Genomic DNA, 17,887 nt, shown 5'->3' with positions numbered 1-17,887 from the left:
TATAGTGTCTGGCCTTACATTTAGGCCTCTAATCCATTTTGAGTTTATTTTTGTGTACAGAGTTATGGAGTGTTCTAATTTCATTCTTTTACATGTAGCTGTCCTGTTTTCCCAGCACCACTTATTGAAGAGGCTGTCTTTTCTCCACTGTATATTCTTGCCTCCTTTATCAAAGATAAGGTGACCATATATGCGTGGGTTTATCTCTGGGTTTTCTATCCTGTTCCATTGATCTTTATTTCTGTTTTTGTGCCAGTACCATATTGTCTTGATTACTGTAGCTTTGTAGTATAGTCTGAAGTCAGGGAGTCTGATTCCTCCAGCTCCGTTTTTTTCCCGCAAAACTGCTTTGGCTATTTGGGGTCTTTTGTGTCTCCGAATTTTAAGTTTTTTTTGTTCTAGTTCTGTAAAAAAAATGCCACTGGTAATTTGATAGGGATTGCATTGAACCTATAGATTGCCTTGGGTAGTACAGTCCTTTTCACAATATTGATTCTTTCAATCCAAGAACATGGTATATCTCTGCATCTGTTTGTGTCATCTTTGATTTCTTTCATCAGTGTCTTATAGTTTTCAGAGTACAGGTCTTTTAACTCCTTAGGCAGGTTTATTCCTAGGTATTTTATTCTATTTGTTGCAGTGGTGAATGGGATTGTTTCTTTAATTTCTCTTTCTGATCTTTTGTTGTTAGTTTATAGGAATGCAAGGAATTTCTGTGCATTAATTTTGCATCCTGCAACTGTACCAGTTTCATTCATTAGCTCTAGTAGTTATCTGCTGGCATCTTTAGGATTCTCTATGTATAGTATGTCATCTGCAAACAGTGACAGTTTTACTTCTTCTTTTCCAATTTGTATTCCTTTTATTTCTTTTTCTTCTCTGATTGCCGTGGCTAGGACTTCCAAAACTATGTTGAATAATAGTGGCGAGAGTGGATATCCTTGTCTTGTTCCTGATCTTAGAGGAAATGCTTTCAGTTTTTCACCATTGAGAATGATGTTTGCTGTGGGTTTGTCATATATGGCTTTTATTATGTTCAGGTAGGTTCCCTCTATGCCTACTTTCTGGAGAGTTTTTATTGTAAATGGGTGTTGAATTTTGTCAAAAGCTTTTTCTGCGTCTATTGAAATGATCATATGGTTTTTATTCTTCAATTTGTTAATATGGTGTATCACATTGATTGATTTGCATATATTGTTGAAGAATCCTTGCATCCCTGGGATAAATCCCACTTGATCGTGGTGTATGATCCTTTTAATGTGTTGCTGGATTCTGTTTGCTAGTATTTTGTTGAGGATTTTTGCATGTATATTCATCAGTGATATTGGTCTGTAATTTTCTTTTTTGCTAGTATCTTTTTCTGATTTTGGTATCAGGGTGATGGTGGCCTCATAGAATGAGTTTGGGAGTTTTCCTTCCTCTGCAATTTTTTGGAAGCGTTTGAGAAGGATGGGTGTTAGCTCTTCTCTAAATGTTTCATAGGGTTCACCTGTGAAGCCATCTGGTCCTGGACTTTTCTTTGCTGGAAGATTTTTAATCACAGTTTCAATTTCATTCCTTGTGATTGGTCTGTTCATATTTTCTATTTCTTCCTGGTTCAGTCTTGGAAGGTTATATCTTTCTAAGAATTTGTCCATTTCTTCCAGGTTGTCCATTTTATTGGCATGGAATTGCTTGTAGTAGTCTCTTAGGATGCTTTGTATTTCTGCGTTGTCTGTTGTAACTTCTCCTTTTTCATTTATAATTTTATTGATTTGAGTCCTCTCCCTGTTGATGAGTCTGGCCAATGTTTTATCAATTTTGTTTATCTTCTTAAAGAACCAGCTTTTAGTTTTATTGATCTTGCTATTGTTTTCTGTTTCTATTTCATTTATTTCTGCTCTGATCTTTATGATTTCTTTCCTTTTACTAACTTTGGGTTTTGTTTGTTCTCCTTTCTCTAGTTCCTTTAGGTGTAAGGTTAGATTGTTTATTTGAGATTTTTCTTGTTTCTTGAGGTAGGTATGTATTGCTATAAATTTCCCTCTTAGCACTGCTTTTGCTGCATCCCATAGGTTTTGGATCATCGTGTTTTCGTTGTCACTTGTCTCTAGGTATTTTCTGATTTCCTCTTTGATTTCTTAAGTGATCTCTTGGTTATTTAGTAACTTATTGTTTAGCCTCCATGTGTTTGTGTTTTTTATGTTTTTTTTTTCCCTGTAATTCATTTCTACTCTCATAGCTTTGTGGTTGGAAAAGATGTTGATATGATTTCAATTTTCTTAAATTTACTGAGGCTTGATTTGTGACCCAAGATGTGATCTATCCTGGAGAATGTTCCGTGTGCAAATGAGAAGAAAGTGTAATCTGCTGTTTTTGGATGGAATGTCCTATAAATATCAATTAACTCTATCTCGTCTATTGTGTCATTTAAAGCTTGTGTTTCCTTATTAATTTTCTGTCTGGATGATATGTCCATTGGTGTAAGTAAGGTGTTAAAGTCCCCCACTATTATTGTGTTACTGTTGATTTCTTCTTTTATAGCTGTTAGCAGTTACCTTACATATTGGGGTGCGCCTGTGTTGGGTGCATATATATTTATAATTGTTATATTTTCTTCTTGGATTGATCCCCCCTTGATCATCCTTCCTTGTCTCTTGTAACATTCTTTATTTTAAAGTCTATTTTATGTGATACGAGTATTGCTACTCCTGCTTTCTTTTGATTTGCATGGAATATCTTTTTCCATCTCCTCACTTTCAGTCTGTTTGCGTCTGTAGGTCTGATGTGAGTCTCTTGTAGAGAGTATATATATGGGTCTTGCTCTTGTATCCATTCATTGAGCCTGTGTCTTTTGGTTGGAGCATTTAATCCATTCACATTTAAGGTAATTATCGATATGTATGTTCCTATTAACATTTTCTTAATTGTTTTGGGTTTGTTTTTGTAGGTCCTTTTCTTCTCTTATGTTTCCCACTTAGAGAAGTTCCTTTAGCATTTGTTGTAGAGCTGGTTTGGTGATGCTGAATTCTCTTAGCTTTTGCTTGTCTGTAAAGCTTTTGATTTCTCTGTCAAATCTGAATGAGATCCTTGCTGGCTAGAGTAATCTTGGTTGTAGGTTCTTCCCTTTCATCACTTTAAGTATATCATGCCACTCCCTTCTGGCTTGTAGAGTTTCTGCTGAGAAATCAGCTGTTAACCTTATGGGAGTTCCCTTGTATGTTCTTTGTCGTTTTTCCCTTGTTGCTTTCAATAATTTTTCCTTGTCTTTAATTTTTGTCAAATTGATTATGTGTCTAGGCGTGTTTCTCCTTGGGTTTATCCTGCCTGGGACTCTCTGCTCTTCCTGGATTTGGATGGCTATATCCTTTCCCATGTTAGGGAAGCTTTCAACTATAATCACTTCAAATATTTTCTCGGGTCCTTTCTTTGTTCTCCTTCTGGGACCCCTGTAATGCGAATGTTGTTGTGTTTAATGTTGTCCCAGAGGTCTCTTAGGCTGTCTTCATTTCCTTTCATTCTTTTTTTTTTATTCTGTTCTGCGGCAGTCAATTCCACCATTCTCTCTTCCAGGTCACTTATCTGTTCTTCAACCTCTGTTATTCTGCTGTTGTTTCCTTCTAGTTTATTTTTCATTTCCGTTGTTGTATTCTTCATCTCTCTTTCTTTGTTCTTTTATTCTTCTAGGTGTTTGTTCTTTAATTCTTCTAGGTCTTTGTTATACATTTCTTGCATCTTCTCAATCTTTGCCTCCATTCTTTTTCCGAAGTCCTGGATCATCTTCACTATCATTATTCTGAATTCTTTTTTTGGAAGGTTGCCTGTCTGCATCTAGTTATTTTTCTGGGGTTTTATGTTGTTCCTTCATCTGGTACAAAGTCCTCTGCCTTTTCATCTTGTCTGTCTTTCTGTGAATGTGGTTTTCCTTCCAGAGGCTGCAGAATTGTAGTTCTTCTTGCTTCTGCTGTCTGCCCTCTGGTGGATGAGGCTATCTAAGTGTCTTGTGCAAGCTTCCTGATGGGACAGACTGGTGTTGGGTAGAGCTCTGTGTTGCTCTGCCTGGCAGAGCTCAGTAAAACGTTAATCTTCTTGTCTGTTGATGAGTGGGTCTGGGTTCCCTCCTGTTGGTTTTTTGGCCTGAGGTACCCAGCACTGGAGCCCACCCAGCTCTTCAGTGGGGCTAATGGCAGACTCTGGGAGGGCTCAAGCCAAGGAGTACTTCCCAGAACTTCTGTTGTCAGTGTCCTTGTCCCTATGGTGAGACACAGCCACCCCCCACCTCTGCAGGAGACCCTCCAACACTAGTAGGTAGGTCTGGTTCAGTCTCCTATGGGTCACTCCTCCTTCCCCGGATCCCGACACACACACTACTTAGTGTGTGCCCTACAAGAGTGGAGTCTCTTGTTTCCCCCAGTCCTGTCGAAGTCCTGCAGTCAAATCACGCTAGCCTTCAAAGTCTGATTCTCTAGGAATTCCTCCTCCTGTTGCCGGACCCCCAGGTTGGGAAGCCTGATGTGTGGCTCAGTACCTTCACTCCAGTGGGTGGACTTCTGTGGTATAATTGTTCTCCAGTTTGTGAGTCACCCACCCTGCAGTTATGGGATTTGCTTTTATTGTGATTACACCCCTCCTACCGTCTCATTGTGGCTTCTCCTTTGTCTTTGGATGTGGGGTATCTTTTTTGATGAGTTCCAGTGTCTTCCTGTCAATTATTGTTCAGCAGTTAGCTGTGATTCCAGTGCTCTTGCAAGAGGGAGTGAGTGCACGTCCTTCTACTCCGCCATCTTGAACCAATCTTCCTAAAGAACTTCTTTTAATATTTCTTGCAAGGTAGTCTCCTGGCAACAAACGGCCTCAATTTTTGTTCGTTTGAGAAAGTTTTTTATTTTTCCTGCATTTTTGAAGTGTAATTTCTCAGGGCACAGAATTTTAGGTTGGTGGGTTTTTTTCTCCCAACTGTTTTTAAAATTTAACTTTTCCAGCTTTATTGAGGTATAATTGACAAAATTGTAAAATATTTAAAGGGTACAATGTGATGATTTGATATACATTGTGAAAGGATTTTTCCCCACTAAGTTAATTAACCCATCCATCACCTCACATACAGTTGATCCTTGAAAAACACGGTTTTGAACTGTGTGGGTCAACTTATACGTGGATTTTTTTCGCTAAATGTGTCCTTCAGTATTATGTGATCTGTGGTTGGTTGAAACTGTGGATGTGGAATTGCAGATCCAGAGGGCTGACTGTAAAGTTATATGCAGATTTTTGACTGCACAAAGGGTAGGTAACCCTAAGCCTTGCATTGTTCAAGGGTCAAATGCATTTACTTTTTTTTGGTGAGAACATTTAATTTCTACTCTCTTAACACTGTCTTGGATCACTGAAATTTGCTATCAGCTGTAGTCACCGTATTATACATTAGATCCTCAGACCTTATTCATCTTAAACCCAAGAATTTGTACCCTTTAACCAACCTCTCCCTATTCCCCTCATACCCCAGTTCCTAGGTCACCACTTTTCTACTTTGCCACTTTTGATAGAGATTGAATTCAGTCTGTAGATTACTTTGGTGAGAATTGACATTTTAGTAGTAGTAATTCTTCTAATCCATGAACATGGAATATCTTTTTATTTTTTCCTTCCTCAGTTTCTTTCATCAAGGTCTTACAATGTTCAGTGTACAGATCTTTCACCTTTTTGGTTAAATTTATTCCTAAGTGTTTTATTCTTTTTGATTTTGTTGATGGCAATGTTTTCTTAATTTCTGCTGCTGATAGTTTGTTGTTGGTACACACACAATTGATTTCTGTAGGTTGATTTTCTTTTCTGCAAGCTTGCTGAAATAATTTATTAGTTCTAACAGCATTTTGGTAGAATCTCTAGGGCTTCCTAGAGACAGTGTTGTGGCATCTGCAAATATAGGCAGTTTTACTCTTTCGTTTTCAATATGGATGATTTTATTTCTTTTTTCTGGCCTGACTGGTCTGGCTAGGACGTCCAATACTTTGTTGAATTCTTGTTTTGTTCCTGATCTTAGAAGAAAAGCTTTTCACCACTGAGTATGTTAATTGTGGACTTGTTGTATATGGCCTTTATTATGTTGAGGTACATTCCTTCTCTACCCAGTTTATTGAGAGTTTTTATCACGTATGATGTTGAATTTTATCTATTGCTTTTTCTGTATCTATTGAGATGACCATATTTTTATCTTTCATTTTGTCAGTGTGATATATTATATCACACTGATTGTCAGATGTTGAAACCCTGGAATAATATCTCAGAGCCATAGATATGGGGAAGTACATGTCTATGTAAAACATCTAACCTAACATCTGCTGCTTTATAGATGATAAAGTGTCAGAAACACATTAATCAAGTCAATGAAGTTATATTTGGTTAATAGCACCCAAGAAAGAAACACTTAGAATATTCTGATAGGTTTAATGTATGAGGATATTCTAATATAGAAAATTGGTACCTGCACATTGCATGTGAAGGCATATGGGACCGAGATCTAAAATTGAGTTATCACTGCATTAAATAGACAAGACAATTGCAGTGACCTAGGTAGAGAAGTGAGGGTACTGAGAATTATCTCTGTAGGACTTATTTCAAGGTCATGTAGTTCATTAATTGCTGTATAAGGAAAGACCTTTATAAAGCTGCACCATGGCAATGTAGTTTTTATTTGTATTTTTTTTCTCCATAGCTAAAAATCCACTAATTTGTATCAGTTTCCACATTTATGGAGGAAGAAGTTGTGAGGAATTACTGTGGGTTCTGGTTGAGTCTTTTCAATAGGAAAAATTTTTAATTTATGATTATTTTCTCTATAAAGGTATAGCAAATGAATCTAAAAAATTATATGGAGTCCAGTTCCACCCTGAAGTTGGCCTTACAGAAAATGGGAAAGTAATACTGAAAAATTTCCTCTTCGACATAGCTGGGTGCAGTGGGACCTTCACTGTGCAGAACAGAGAACTTGAGTGCATTCGAGAGATCAAAGAGAGAGTCGGCACATCAAAAGTTTTGGTAAGCAATTTACATCTGAAAGTCTATAAATTTATGTCAGTGATATTAGAACTCAGAGTTGGCTTACTCAGCATAGCCCTTAAATTTTGACTGGGTGATCATGTGCTTTTGAGTTGCACTGTTTCAGAGTGCTCTTTCAGTTACCATACATACCTTTCGTAAAGACAGTGGTTGTTTTTGTTTTTGCTTTGTTTTGTTTTTTTGGCTGTGCTGCACAGCTTGTGGGATTTTAGTTCCCCGACCAGGGATTGAACCTGGGTCCTTGGCAGTGAGCATGGAGTCCTTACCACTGGACCGCAGGGCATTCCCCAAACAGTGTTTTTAGGTAGTAATTTAAGCTGATAACTTTTATCTTCTTTTTCCTTATTCTACTCAGTTTGACTTTTCATTTCACCCTGTAGGTTTTGCTCAGTGGTGGAGTAGACTCAACAGTTTGTACAGCTTTGTTGAATCGTGCTTTGAACCAAGAGCAAGTCATTGCTGTGCACATTGATAATGGCTTTATGAGAAAACGAGAAAGTCAGTCTGTTGAAGAGGCCCTCAAAAAGCTTGGAATTCAAGTCAAAGGTATTGAACTCCAGAAAAGTTAATTTACGTGTCAGAACTTGTTTAATCAAGTCTAACGTATGATTAAGTGAGCACATTGCCTTAACCAAGTACAGTTTTCCCACTAAGCTGATGGTTGAAAATGTTTTTTATTTTTACCTTGTAATTACTTTTGGTTCAAGAGGGGTCACAGTATAAATTTGGAAACTTGATTACTCCTAATGTTATATATACATCAGTAAGTTACCATTTTCCAGCTACCATTCTGTTCTTTTTGTTCATCTTCTTAGGCCTTAACTGCTTTTACGTTTGTGGATATCTTTTATACTTTAAAAAAACAAGATGTAAGCAATAGCTATAGTGAAATTAAGTCAGTAGTTTAATGATATAAACTACATATTATTGATTTAACTGGAATTGATGCCAAAAGGTTGAGTATAAAATGAAGAGTTGTAGTTAAACACGAAGTAAAGATGAGTCTATTTCTTTCTCCTTTGGAAACGTCACTAAAATAACAGTACAGTCATAAAACATGTATAATGCCAGAAAGATGAGGAATAGGGAGGAGGTAATAGCAGTCTGATGGTTTCAACAAAATGTTGGAAAGTGAAAAGCAGATGGATTATGCAGATTTTGTTAAGCTAATGAAGCTTAAATTTCAGGACTGCTCACTAGCCAAGCCTTTTCCAAAATCTGGGGAAGAACCCTAGTAGTGTCTTCTCATAGTTACAATTTTTATGCAATTTGCAAGTAAGATATTTTAATAATTTGCAGTTAAGTTAGATTACTTTTTCTTTCCACTCTAACTTGCTCTCTTTTGGGTGGTTTTTTAGTGGCTGCAGGCATTTTGGGATTGCTCTAAGAAAACATTGAGTTGGGGATACATTTAGTCCGGCTTTGGTGCTATATTTGTGATTTGCAGTGTTTCTGTGTATAGTTGATAGTTTATGTTAGCCGTGCTAGTATTAACTTGTGATTTAGAAAATGCCTGATTTGTTATTCTTTTTCTTGAAGGGGGCATCCAAATTGTTTAAGTTTCAGCCCCACAGAAATCTGCATCTGTCCTTGTTAACTGACATAGTAGAATAGAGGACTCCAAAACGTTGGAGTGTGGGGTGAGGGAAGGAAGGCAACAAAACAGAAGACTTATGTGTAGGCTCAGGAGTTGGAAACATTGGCTCCCCTATGGGGCCTGGTTCACTGGGTTAGCCTAAAATGGATTGGTTAAAAATCTGAGAAGCAGATCCTTTTTCCTTAAAACAGGAACACACTGCTGCTATCCCTCCTCATCAGAAGACTGTGGATTTATTCTCTAGAGACTCTAGGCAAAACAAGAGAGATTTTGGTCTTGGGCATATCAATACCAGGCATAGCTGAGGGTGGAAGTAAGATTAAGTAAAAATCTTATGTACTGAATTGTATCTCCCTCCCCCTTGCCACTTCCTCTATTCAAACTATCACAATGCTGATAAGCAGGAAATCGGAGGTGTCTTCTCTGGGTAATTGACCAGCTTAAGAGAAAGACCTACAAATTGACTGATGTCCTCCAGTGAAGTAGCCAGGTGCCTTGGCATCTTATAGTGAAGCCCACCAATTGTTCAGCCTTACTACCAAATAAAGATCCTAGTTTTTTTAATTCTTTGCTCTTTAAAAGGACAGCCAGGGGTGACGTTTGAGTGGGAGGCGGGGCCTAGGCTCAGGACACATGCAGCCAGAAAAGACCTTCGGGGCAGGGCCTAGGCAGGGCGATATTCAAGAATGGGGCGGGGACTCTGCTTAGGACCTCTGCGGAAGGGGAGAGGCAGCACGGCCAAAGGGGGGCCTCTGGAGTGTGGGGTTTGGAGAGACAGCAGAAGGTAGAAGAACTACAATCCTGCAACCTGTTGAACAAAACCCACCTTCACAGAAAGACAGACAAAATGAAAAGGTAGAGAATTATGTACCAGATGAAGGAACAAGATAAAACCCCAGAAAAACAATTAAATGAAGTGAAGATAGGGAACCTTCCAAAAAAAGAATTCAGAATAACGATAGTGAAGATGATCCAGGACCTCGGAAAAAGAATGGAGGCAAAGGTCGAGAAGATCCAAGAAATGTTTAACTAAGACCTAGAAGAATTAAAGAACAAACACCTAGAAGAATTGAAGAACGAACAGATAAACAATACAATAACTGAAATGAAAAATACACTAGAAGGAAACAATAGCAGAATAACTGAGTCTGAAGAACAGATAAGTGACCTGGAAGACAGAATGGTGGAATTCACTGCCGTGGAACCGAATAAAGAAAAAAGAATGGAAAGAAATGAAGACAGCCTAAGAGACATCTGGGACAACATTAAATGCACCAACATTCACATTATAGGGGTCCCAGAAGGAGAACAGAGAGATAAAGGACCCGAGAAAATATTTGAAGAGATTATAATCAAAAATTTCCCTAACATGGGATAGGAAAATGCCACCCAAGTCCAGGAAGCGCAGAGAGTCCCAGGAAGGATAAACCCAAGGAGAAACACGCCGAGACACATAGTAAGCAAATTGACAAAAATTAAAGACAGAAATATTATTAAAAGCAACAAGGGAAAAATGACAAAGAACAAGGGAACTCCCATAAGGTTAACAGCTGATTTCTCAGCAGAAACTCTACAAGCCAGAAGGGAGTGGCAGGATATATTTAAAGTGATGAAAGGGAAGAACCTACAATCAAGATTACTCTAGCCAGCAAGGACCTCATTCAGATTCGACAGAGAAATCAAAAGCTTTACAGACAAGCAAAAGCTAAGAGAATTCAGCACCACCAAACCAGCTCTACAACAAATGCTAAAGGAACTTCTCTAAGTGGGAAACATAAGAGAAGAAAAGGACCTACAAAAACAAACCCAAAACAATTAAGAAAATGTTAATAGGAACATACATATTGATAATTACCTTAAACGTGAATGGATTAAATGCTCCAACCAAAAGACACAGGCTCGATGAATGGACACAGAAGCAAGACCCATATATATGCTGTCTACAAGAGACCCACTTCAGACCTACGGACACAAACAGATTGAAAGTGAGGGGATGGAAAAAGATACTCCATGTAAATGGAAACCAAAGGAAAGCTGGATAGCAATACTCATATCAGATAAAATAGACTGTAAAATAAAGAATGTTGCAAGAGACAAGGAAGTTCACCATATAATGATCAAGGGATCAATCCAAGAGGATATAACAATTTTAAATATATATTCACCCAGCATAGGAGCACCTCAATACATAAGGCAAATGCTAACAGCTGTAAAAGAGGAAATCGACAGTAACACAGTAATAGTGGGAGACTTTAACACCTCATTACAGCAATGGACAGATCATCCAGACAGAAAGTTAATAAGGAAACAAGCTTTAAACGAGTTAAGTGATATTTATAGGACATTCCATCCAAAAACAGCAGATTACACTTTCTTCTCAAGTGCACACAGAACATTCTCCAGGTTAGATCACATCTTGGGTCACAAATCAAGCCTTGGTAAATTTAAGAAAATTGAAATCATATCAAGCATCTTTTCCTACCACAGTGCTATGAGAATAGAAGTCAATTACAGGGAAAAAAATGTTAAAAAACACAAACACATGGAGGCTAAACAATAAGTTACTAAATAACCAAGACATCACTGAAGAAATCAAAGAGGAAATCAGAAAATACCTAGAGACAAATACCAACAAAAACACGACAATCCAAAACCTATGGGATGCAGCGAAAGCAGTTCTAAGAGGGAAGTTTATAGCAATACAATCCTATCTCAGGAAACAAGAAAAATCTCAAATAAACAATCTAACCTTACACCTAAAGGAACTAGAGAAAGAAGAACAAACAAAACCCAGTTAGTAGAAGGAAAGAAATCATTTTCAGATCAGAAATAAATGAAATAAAAAAGGGGGAATGCTAACAAAGATCAATAAAACTAAAAGCTGGTTCTTTGAGAAGATAAAATTGATCAGCCTTTAGCCAGACTCATCAAGAAAAAGAGGGAGAGGACTCAAATCAATAAAATTAGCAATGAAAAAGGTAATGTTACAACAGACACCGCAGAAATACAAAGCATCCTAAGACACTGCTACAAGCAACTCTGTGCCAATAAAATGGACAACCTGGAAGAAATGGACAACTTCTTAGAAAGGTATAACCTTCCAAGACTGAACCAGGAAGAAATAGAAAATATGAACAATCCAATCACAAGTAATGAAATTGAAACTGTGATTAAAAATCTTCCTGCAAAGAAAAGTCCAGGACCAGTTGGCTTCACAGGTGAATTCTCTCAAGCATTTAGAGAAGAGCTAACACCCATCCTTCTCAGACTCTTCCAAAAAACTTGAGAGGAAGGAACACTCCCAAAATCATTCTACGCGGCCTCCATCACCAGATACCAAAACCAGACAAATACACTACAAAAAAAGAAAATTACAGACCACTATCACTGATGAATATACATGCCGAAATCCTCAACAAAATACTAGCAAACAGACTCTGACGACGCATTAAAAGGATCATAAACCATGATGAAGTGGGATTTATCCCAGCGTTGCAAGGATTCTTCAATATACACAAATCAATAAATGTGATACACTATGGTAACAAACTGAAGAATAAAAACCATATGATCATCTCAATAGATGCAGAAAAAGCTTTTGACAAAATTCAACAGCATTTTTGCTAAAAATAAAAACTGTCCAGAAAGTGGGCATAGAGGGAACCTATCTGAACATAATAAAGGCCATATACGACAAACCCACAGCAAACATCATTCTCAATGGTGAAAAAATGAAAGCATTTTCTCTAAGATCAGGAACAAGGCAAGGATGTCCACTGTCGCCGCTATTATTCAACATAGTTTTGGAAGTCCTAGCCATGGCAATCAGAGAAAAAAAATAAAAAGATACAAACTGGAAAAGAAGAAGTAAAACTGTCACTGCAGATGACATGATACTTATACATAGAAAATCCTAAAGATGCCACCAGAAGACTACCAGAGCTAATCAATGAATTTGGTAAAGTTGCAGGATACAAAATTAATGTACCGAAACCTCTTGCATTCCTGTACACTAACAACAAAAGATTAGAAAGAGAAATTAAGGAAAGAATTCCATTCACTATTTACAACAAATAGAATAAAATACCTAGGAATAAACCTACCTAAGGAGTTGAAAGACCTGTACTCAGGCGGCTAAGAGCGCGGACCCCAGAGATGGGCATGAGACGCTAAGGCTGCTGCTGCAGCCACCAAGAATCCTGTGTGCAAGCACAGGTCACTATCCACACCGTCCCTCCTGGGAGCCTGTGCAGCCCGCCACTGCCAGGGTCCCATGATCCAGGGACAACTTCCCTCATAGAACACACGGCATGCCTCAGGCTGCTGCAACGTCCCTGTGGCCTCTGACACCACAGGCTCACCCCCCGCATTCCGTACTCCTCCCTCCCCCTGGCCTGAGTGAGCCAGAGCCCCCGAATCAGCTGCTTCTTTAACCCCGTCCTGTCTGAGTGAAGAACAGATGCCCTCAGGTGACCTACACGCAGAGGCGGGTCCAAATCCAAAGCTGAACCCCAGGAGCTGTGCGAACAAAGAAGAGAAAAGGAAATTTCTCCCAACAGCCTCAGGAGCAGTGGATTAAATCTCCACAATCAACTTGATGTACCCTGCATCTGTGGAATACCTGAATAGACAAGGAATCATCCCAAATTGAGGAGGTGGACTTTGGGAGCAACGATATATATATATTTTTTTCCCTTTTTCTCTTTTTGTGAGTGTGTATGTGTATGGTTCTGTGTGTGATTTTGTCTGTATAGCTTTGCTTTTACCATTTGTCCTAGACTTGTGCCTGCCCGTTTTTTTTTTTTAATTACTTAAAAAAATTTCTTTAATAATTATTTTTTATTTTAATAACTTTATTTTATTTTATTTTATCTTCTTCTTTCTTTCTTTTCTCCCTTTTTTTCTGAGCCTTGTGGATGACAGGCTCTTGGTGCTCCAGCTAGGCGTCAGGACTGTGCCACTGAGGTGGGAGAGCCAAGTTCAGGACACTGGTCCACAAGAGACCTCCCAGCTCCACGTAATATTAAACAGGAAAAATCTCCCAGAGATCTCCATCTCAACGCCAAGACCCAGCTCCACTCAATGACCAGCAAGACACAGTGCTGGGCACCCTATGCCAAACAACTAGTAAGACAGGAACACACCCCATCCATTAGCAGAGAGGCTGCCTAAAATCATATTAAGGCCACAGACACCCCAAAACACACCACCAGATGTGGACCTGCCCACCAGAAAGACAACATCCAGCCTCATCCACCAGAACACAGACACTAGTCTCCTCCACCAGGAAGCCTACACAACCCACTGAACCAATCTTAGCCACTGGGGACAGACACCAAAAACAACGGGAAGTACGAACCTGCAGCCTGCGAAAAGGAGACTCCAAACGCAGTAAGTTAAGCAAGATGAGAAGACAGAGAAACACACAGCAGATGAAGGAGCAGGGCAAAAACCAACCAGACCTAACAAATGAAGAGCAAATATACAGTCTACCTGAAAAAGAATTCAGAATAGTGATAGTAAAGATGATCAAAAATCTTGGAAATAGAATGGAGAAAATACAAGAAACGTTTAACAAGGACCTAGAAGAACTAAAGAGCAAACAAACAGTGATGAACAACACAAAAAATGAAATTTAAAATTCTCTAGAAGGGATGAATAGCAGAATAACTGAGGCAGAAGAACGGATAAGTGACATAGAAGATAAAATAGTGGAAATAACTGCTACAGAGCAGAATAAAGAAAAAAGAATGAAAAGAATTGAGGACAGTCAGAGAACTCTGGGACAACATTAAACACACCAACTTTCGAATTCTAGGGGTCCCAGAAGAAGAAGAGAAAAAGAAACGGACTGAGAAAATATTTGAAGAGATTATAGTTGAAAAGTTCCCTAATATGGGAAAGGAAATAGTTAATCAAGTCCAGGAAGCACAGAGAGTCCCATACAGGATAAATCCAAGGAGAAACACGCCAAGGCACATATTAATCCTACTATCAAAAATTAAATACAAATAAAAAATATTAAAAGCAGCAAGGGAAAAACAACAAATAACACACCAGGGAATCCCCATAAGGTTAACAGCTGATCTTTCAGCAGAAACTCTGCAAGCCAGAAGGGAGTGGCAGGACATATTTAAAGTGATGAAAGAGAAAATCCTACAACCAAGATTTCCCAGCAGGGATCTCATTCATATTTGACGGAGAAATTAAAACCTTTACAGATAAGCAAACGCTAAGAGAATTCAGCACCACCAAACCAGCTTTACAACAAATGCTAAAGGAATTTCTCTAGGCAGGAAACACAAGAGAAAGAAAAGACCTACAATTACAAACCCAAAACAATTAAGACAATGGTCATAGGAACATACATATCGATAATTACCTAAAATGCAAATGGATTAAATGCTCCCATCAAAAGACATAGAGTGGCTGAATGTATACAAAAACAAGACCCATATATATTCTGTCTACAAGAGACCCACTTCAGAACTAGGGACACATACAGACTGAAAGTGAGGGGATGGAAAAAGATATTCCATGCAAATGGAAATCAAAAGAAAGCTGGAGTAACAATTCTCATATCAGACGAAATATACTTTTAAAAAAAACTATTACAAGAGACAAAGAAGGACACTACATAATGATCAAGGGATCAATCCAAGAAGAAGATATAACAATTGTAAATATTTATGCACCCAACATAGAAGTACCTCAATACAAATGGCAAATGCTAACAGCCGTAAAAGAGGAAATCGACAGTAACACAATCATAGTAGGGGACTTTAACACCCCACTTTCACCAATGGACAGATCAACCAAAATGAAAATAAATAAGGAACCACAAGCTTTAAATGATACATTAAACAAGATGGACTTAATATTTATAGGACATTCCATCCAAAAACAACAGAATACACATTCTTCTCAAGTTCTCATGAAACATTCTCCAGGATAGATCATATCTTGGGTCACAAGTCAATCCTTGGTAAATTTAAGAAAATTGAAATCGTATCAAGTATCTTTTCGGACCACAATGCTATGAGACTAGATATTAATTACAGGGAAAAATCTGTAAAAAATACAAACACATGGAGGCTAAACAATACACTACTTAATAACCAAGAGATCACTGAAGAAATCAAAGAGGAAAGCAAAAATTGCCTAGAAACAAATGACAATGAAAACATGGCGACACAAAACCTATGGGATGCAGCAAAAGCAGTTCTAAGAGGGAAGTTTATAGCAATACATTCCTACCTTAAGAAGCAAGAAACATCTCAAATAAACAACCTAACTTTACACCTAAAGCAATTAGAGAAAGAAGAACAAAAGAACCCCAAAGGTAGCAGAAGAAAAGAAATCATAAAGATTAGATCAGAAATACATGAAAAAGAAATGACGGAAACGATAACAAAGATCAGTAAAACTAAAAGCTGGTTCTTTGAGAATATAAACAAAATTGATAAATCATTAGCCAGACTCATCAAGAAAAAAAGAGACAAGATTCAAATCAATAGAATCAGAAACGAAAAAGGAGAAGTAACAACTGACACTGCAGAAATACAAAGGATCATGGGAGAGTGCTACAAGCAACTCTATGCCAATAAAATGGACAACCTGGAAGAAATGGACCAATTCTTAGAAAGATACAACCTTCCAAGACTGAACCAGGAAGAAATAGAAAATATGAAGAGACCAATCACAAGCACTGAAATTGAAACTGTGATTAAAAATCTTCCAACAAACAAAAGCGCAGGACCACATGGATTCACAGGTGAATTCTATTCAAACATTTAGAGACGAGCTAACACCTATCCTTTTCAAACTCTTTTCAAAAATATAGCAGAGTGAGGAACACTCCCAAACTTATTCTACCAGGCCACCATCACCCTGATACCAAAACCAGACAAAGATGTCACAAAGAAAGAAAACTACAGGCCAATATCACTGCTGAACATAGATGCAAAAATTCTCAACAAAATACTAGCAAACAGAATCCAACAGCACATTAAAAGGATCATACACCATGATCAAGTGGGGTTTATCCCAGGAATTCAAGGAATCTTCAATATACGCAAATCAACCAATGTGTTACACTGTATTAACAAATTGAAGGAGAAAAACCATATGATCATCTCAATAGATGCAGAAAAAGCTTCTGACAAAATTCAACACCCATTTATGATAAAAACCCTCCAGAAAGTAGGCATAGAGGAAACTTACCTCAACATAATAAAGGCCATATATGACAAACACACAGCCAACATCGTCCTCAATGGTGAAAAACTGAAACCATTTCCAGTAAGATCAGGAAAAAGACAAGGTTGCCCACTCTCACCACTGTTATTATTCAACATAGTTTTGGAAGTTTCAGCCACAGCAATTAGAGAAGAAAAAGAAATAAAAGGAATCCAAATCAGAAAAGAAGAAGTAAAGATGTCACTGTTTGCAGATGACATGATACTATACATAGAGAATCCTAAAGATGCTACCAGAAAACTACTAGAACTAATCAATGAATTTGGTAAAGTAGCAGGGTACAAAATTAATGCCCAGAAATCTCTTGCATTCCTATACACTAATGATGAAAAATCTGAAAGAAAAATTAAGGAAACACTCCCATTTACCATTGCAACAAAAAGAATAAAATATCTAGGAATAAACCTACCTAAGTAGACTAAAGACCTGTATGCAGAAAAGTATAAGACACTGATGGAAGAAATTAAAGATGATACAAACAGATTGAGAGATATACTATGTTCTTGGATTGGAAGAATCAACATTGTGAAGATGACTCTACTACCCAAAGCAATCTACAGATACAGTGCAATCCCTATCAAACTACCAATGGCATTTTTCACAGAACTAGAACAAAAAATTTCACAATATGTATGGAAACACAAAAGACCCCGAATAGCCAAAGCAATCTTGAGCAAGAAAAATGGAGCTGGAGGAATTAGGCTCCCTGACTTCAGAGTCTACTACAAAGCTACAGTAATCCATACAGTATGGTACTGGCACAAAAACAGAAATATAGATCAATGGAATAGGATAGAAAGCCCAGAGATAAAACCCATGCACATATGGTCACCTTATGTTTGATAAAGGAGGCAAGCATATATGGTGGAGAAAAGACAGCCTCTTCAATAAGTGGTGCTGGGAAAACTGGACAGCTACATGTAAAAGAATGAAATTAGAACACTCCCTAACACCATACACAAAAATAAACTCAAAATGGATTAAAGACCTAAATGT

General features: G+C 37.8%; 1 protein-coding gene across 2 annotated transcripts in view; it reads left to right on the top strand.

Annotated features, from left to right (window-relative positions):
- The window catches only part of GMPS (guanine monophosphate synthase), an 89,891-nt gene that overhangs the window by 52,625 nt on the left and 19,379 nt on the right, over window positions 1-17,887 (top strand). For both annotated transcript variants that reach the window (XR_014245278.1, XM_082394366.1), the window contains exons 6-7: window positions 6,821-7,014; window positions 7,416-7,581. Coding sequence is in view for 1 of the 2 variants with exons in the window: in XM_082394366.1 (XP_082250492.1) it covers window positions 6,821-7,014; window positions 7,416-7,581 (360 nt within the window). In the remaining variant the exon portion in view is untranslated. The remainder of the gene's footprint in view (window positions 1-6,820; window positions 7,015-7,415; window positions 7,582-17,887) is intronic.

The sequence above is a fragment of the Balaenoptera borealis genome (assembly GCF_965194805.1).
Source record: "Balaenoptera borealis genome assembly, chromosome: 5".
NCBI lineage: Eukaryota > Metazoa > Chordata > Mammalia > Artiodactyla > Balaenopteridae > Balaenoptera > Balaenoptera borealis.
The sequence above is the reverse complement of the archived record's forward strand: the minus strand, read 5'-3'. Positions and strand labels throughout refer to the sequence as shown.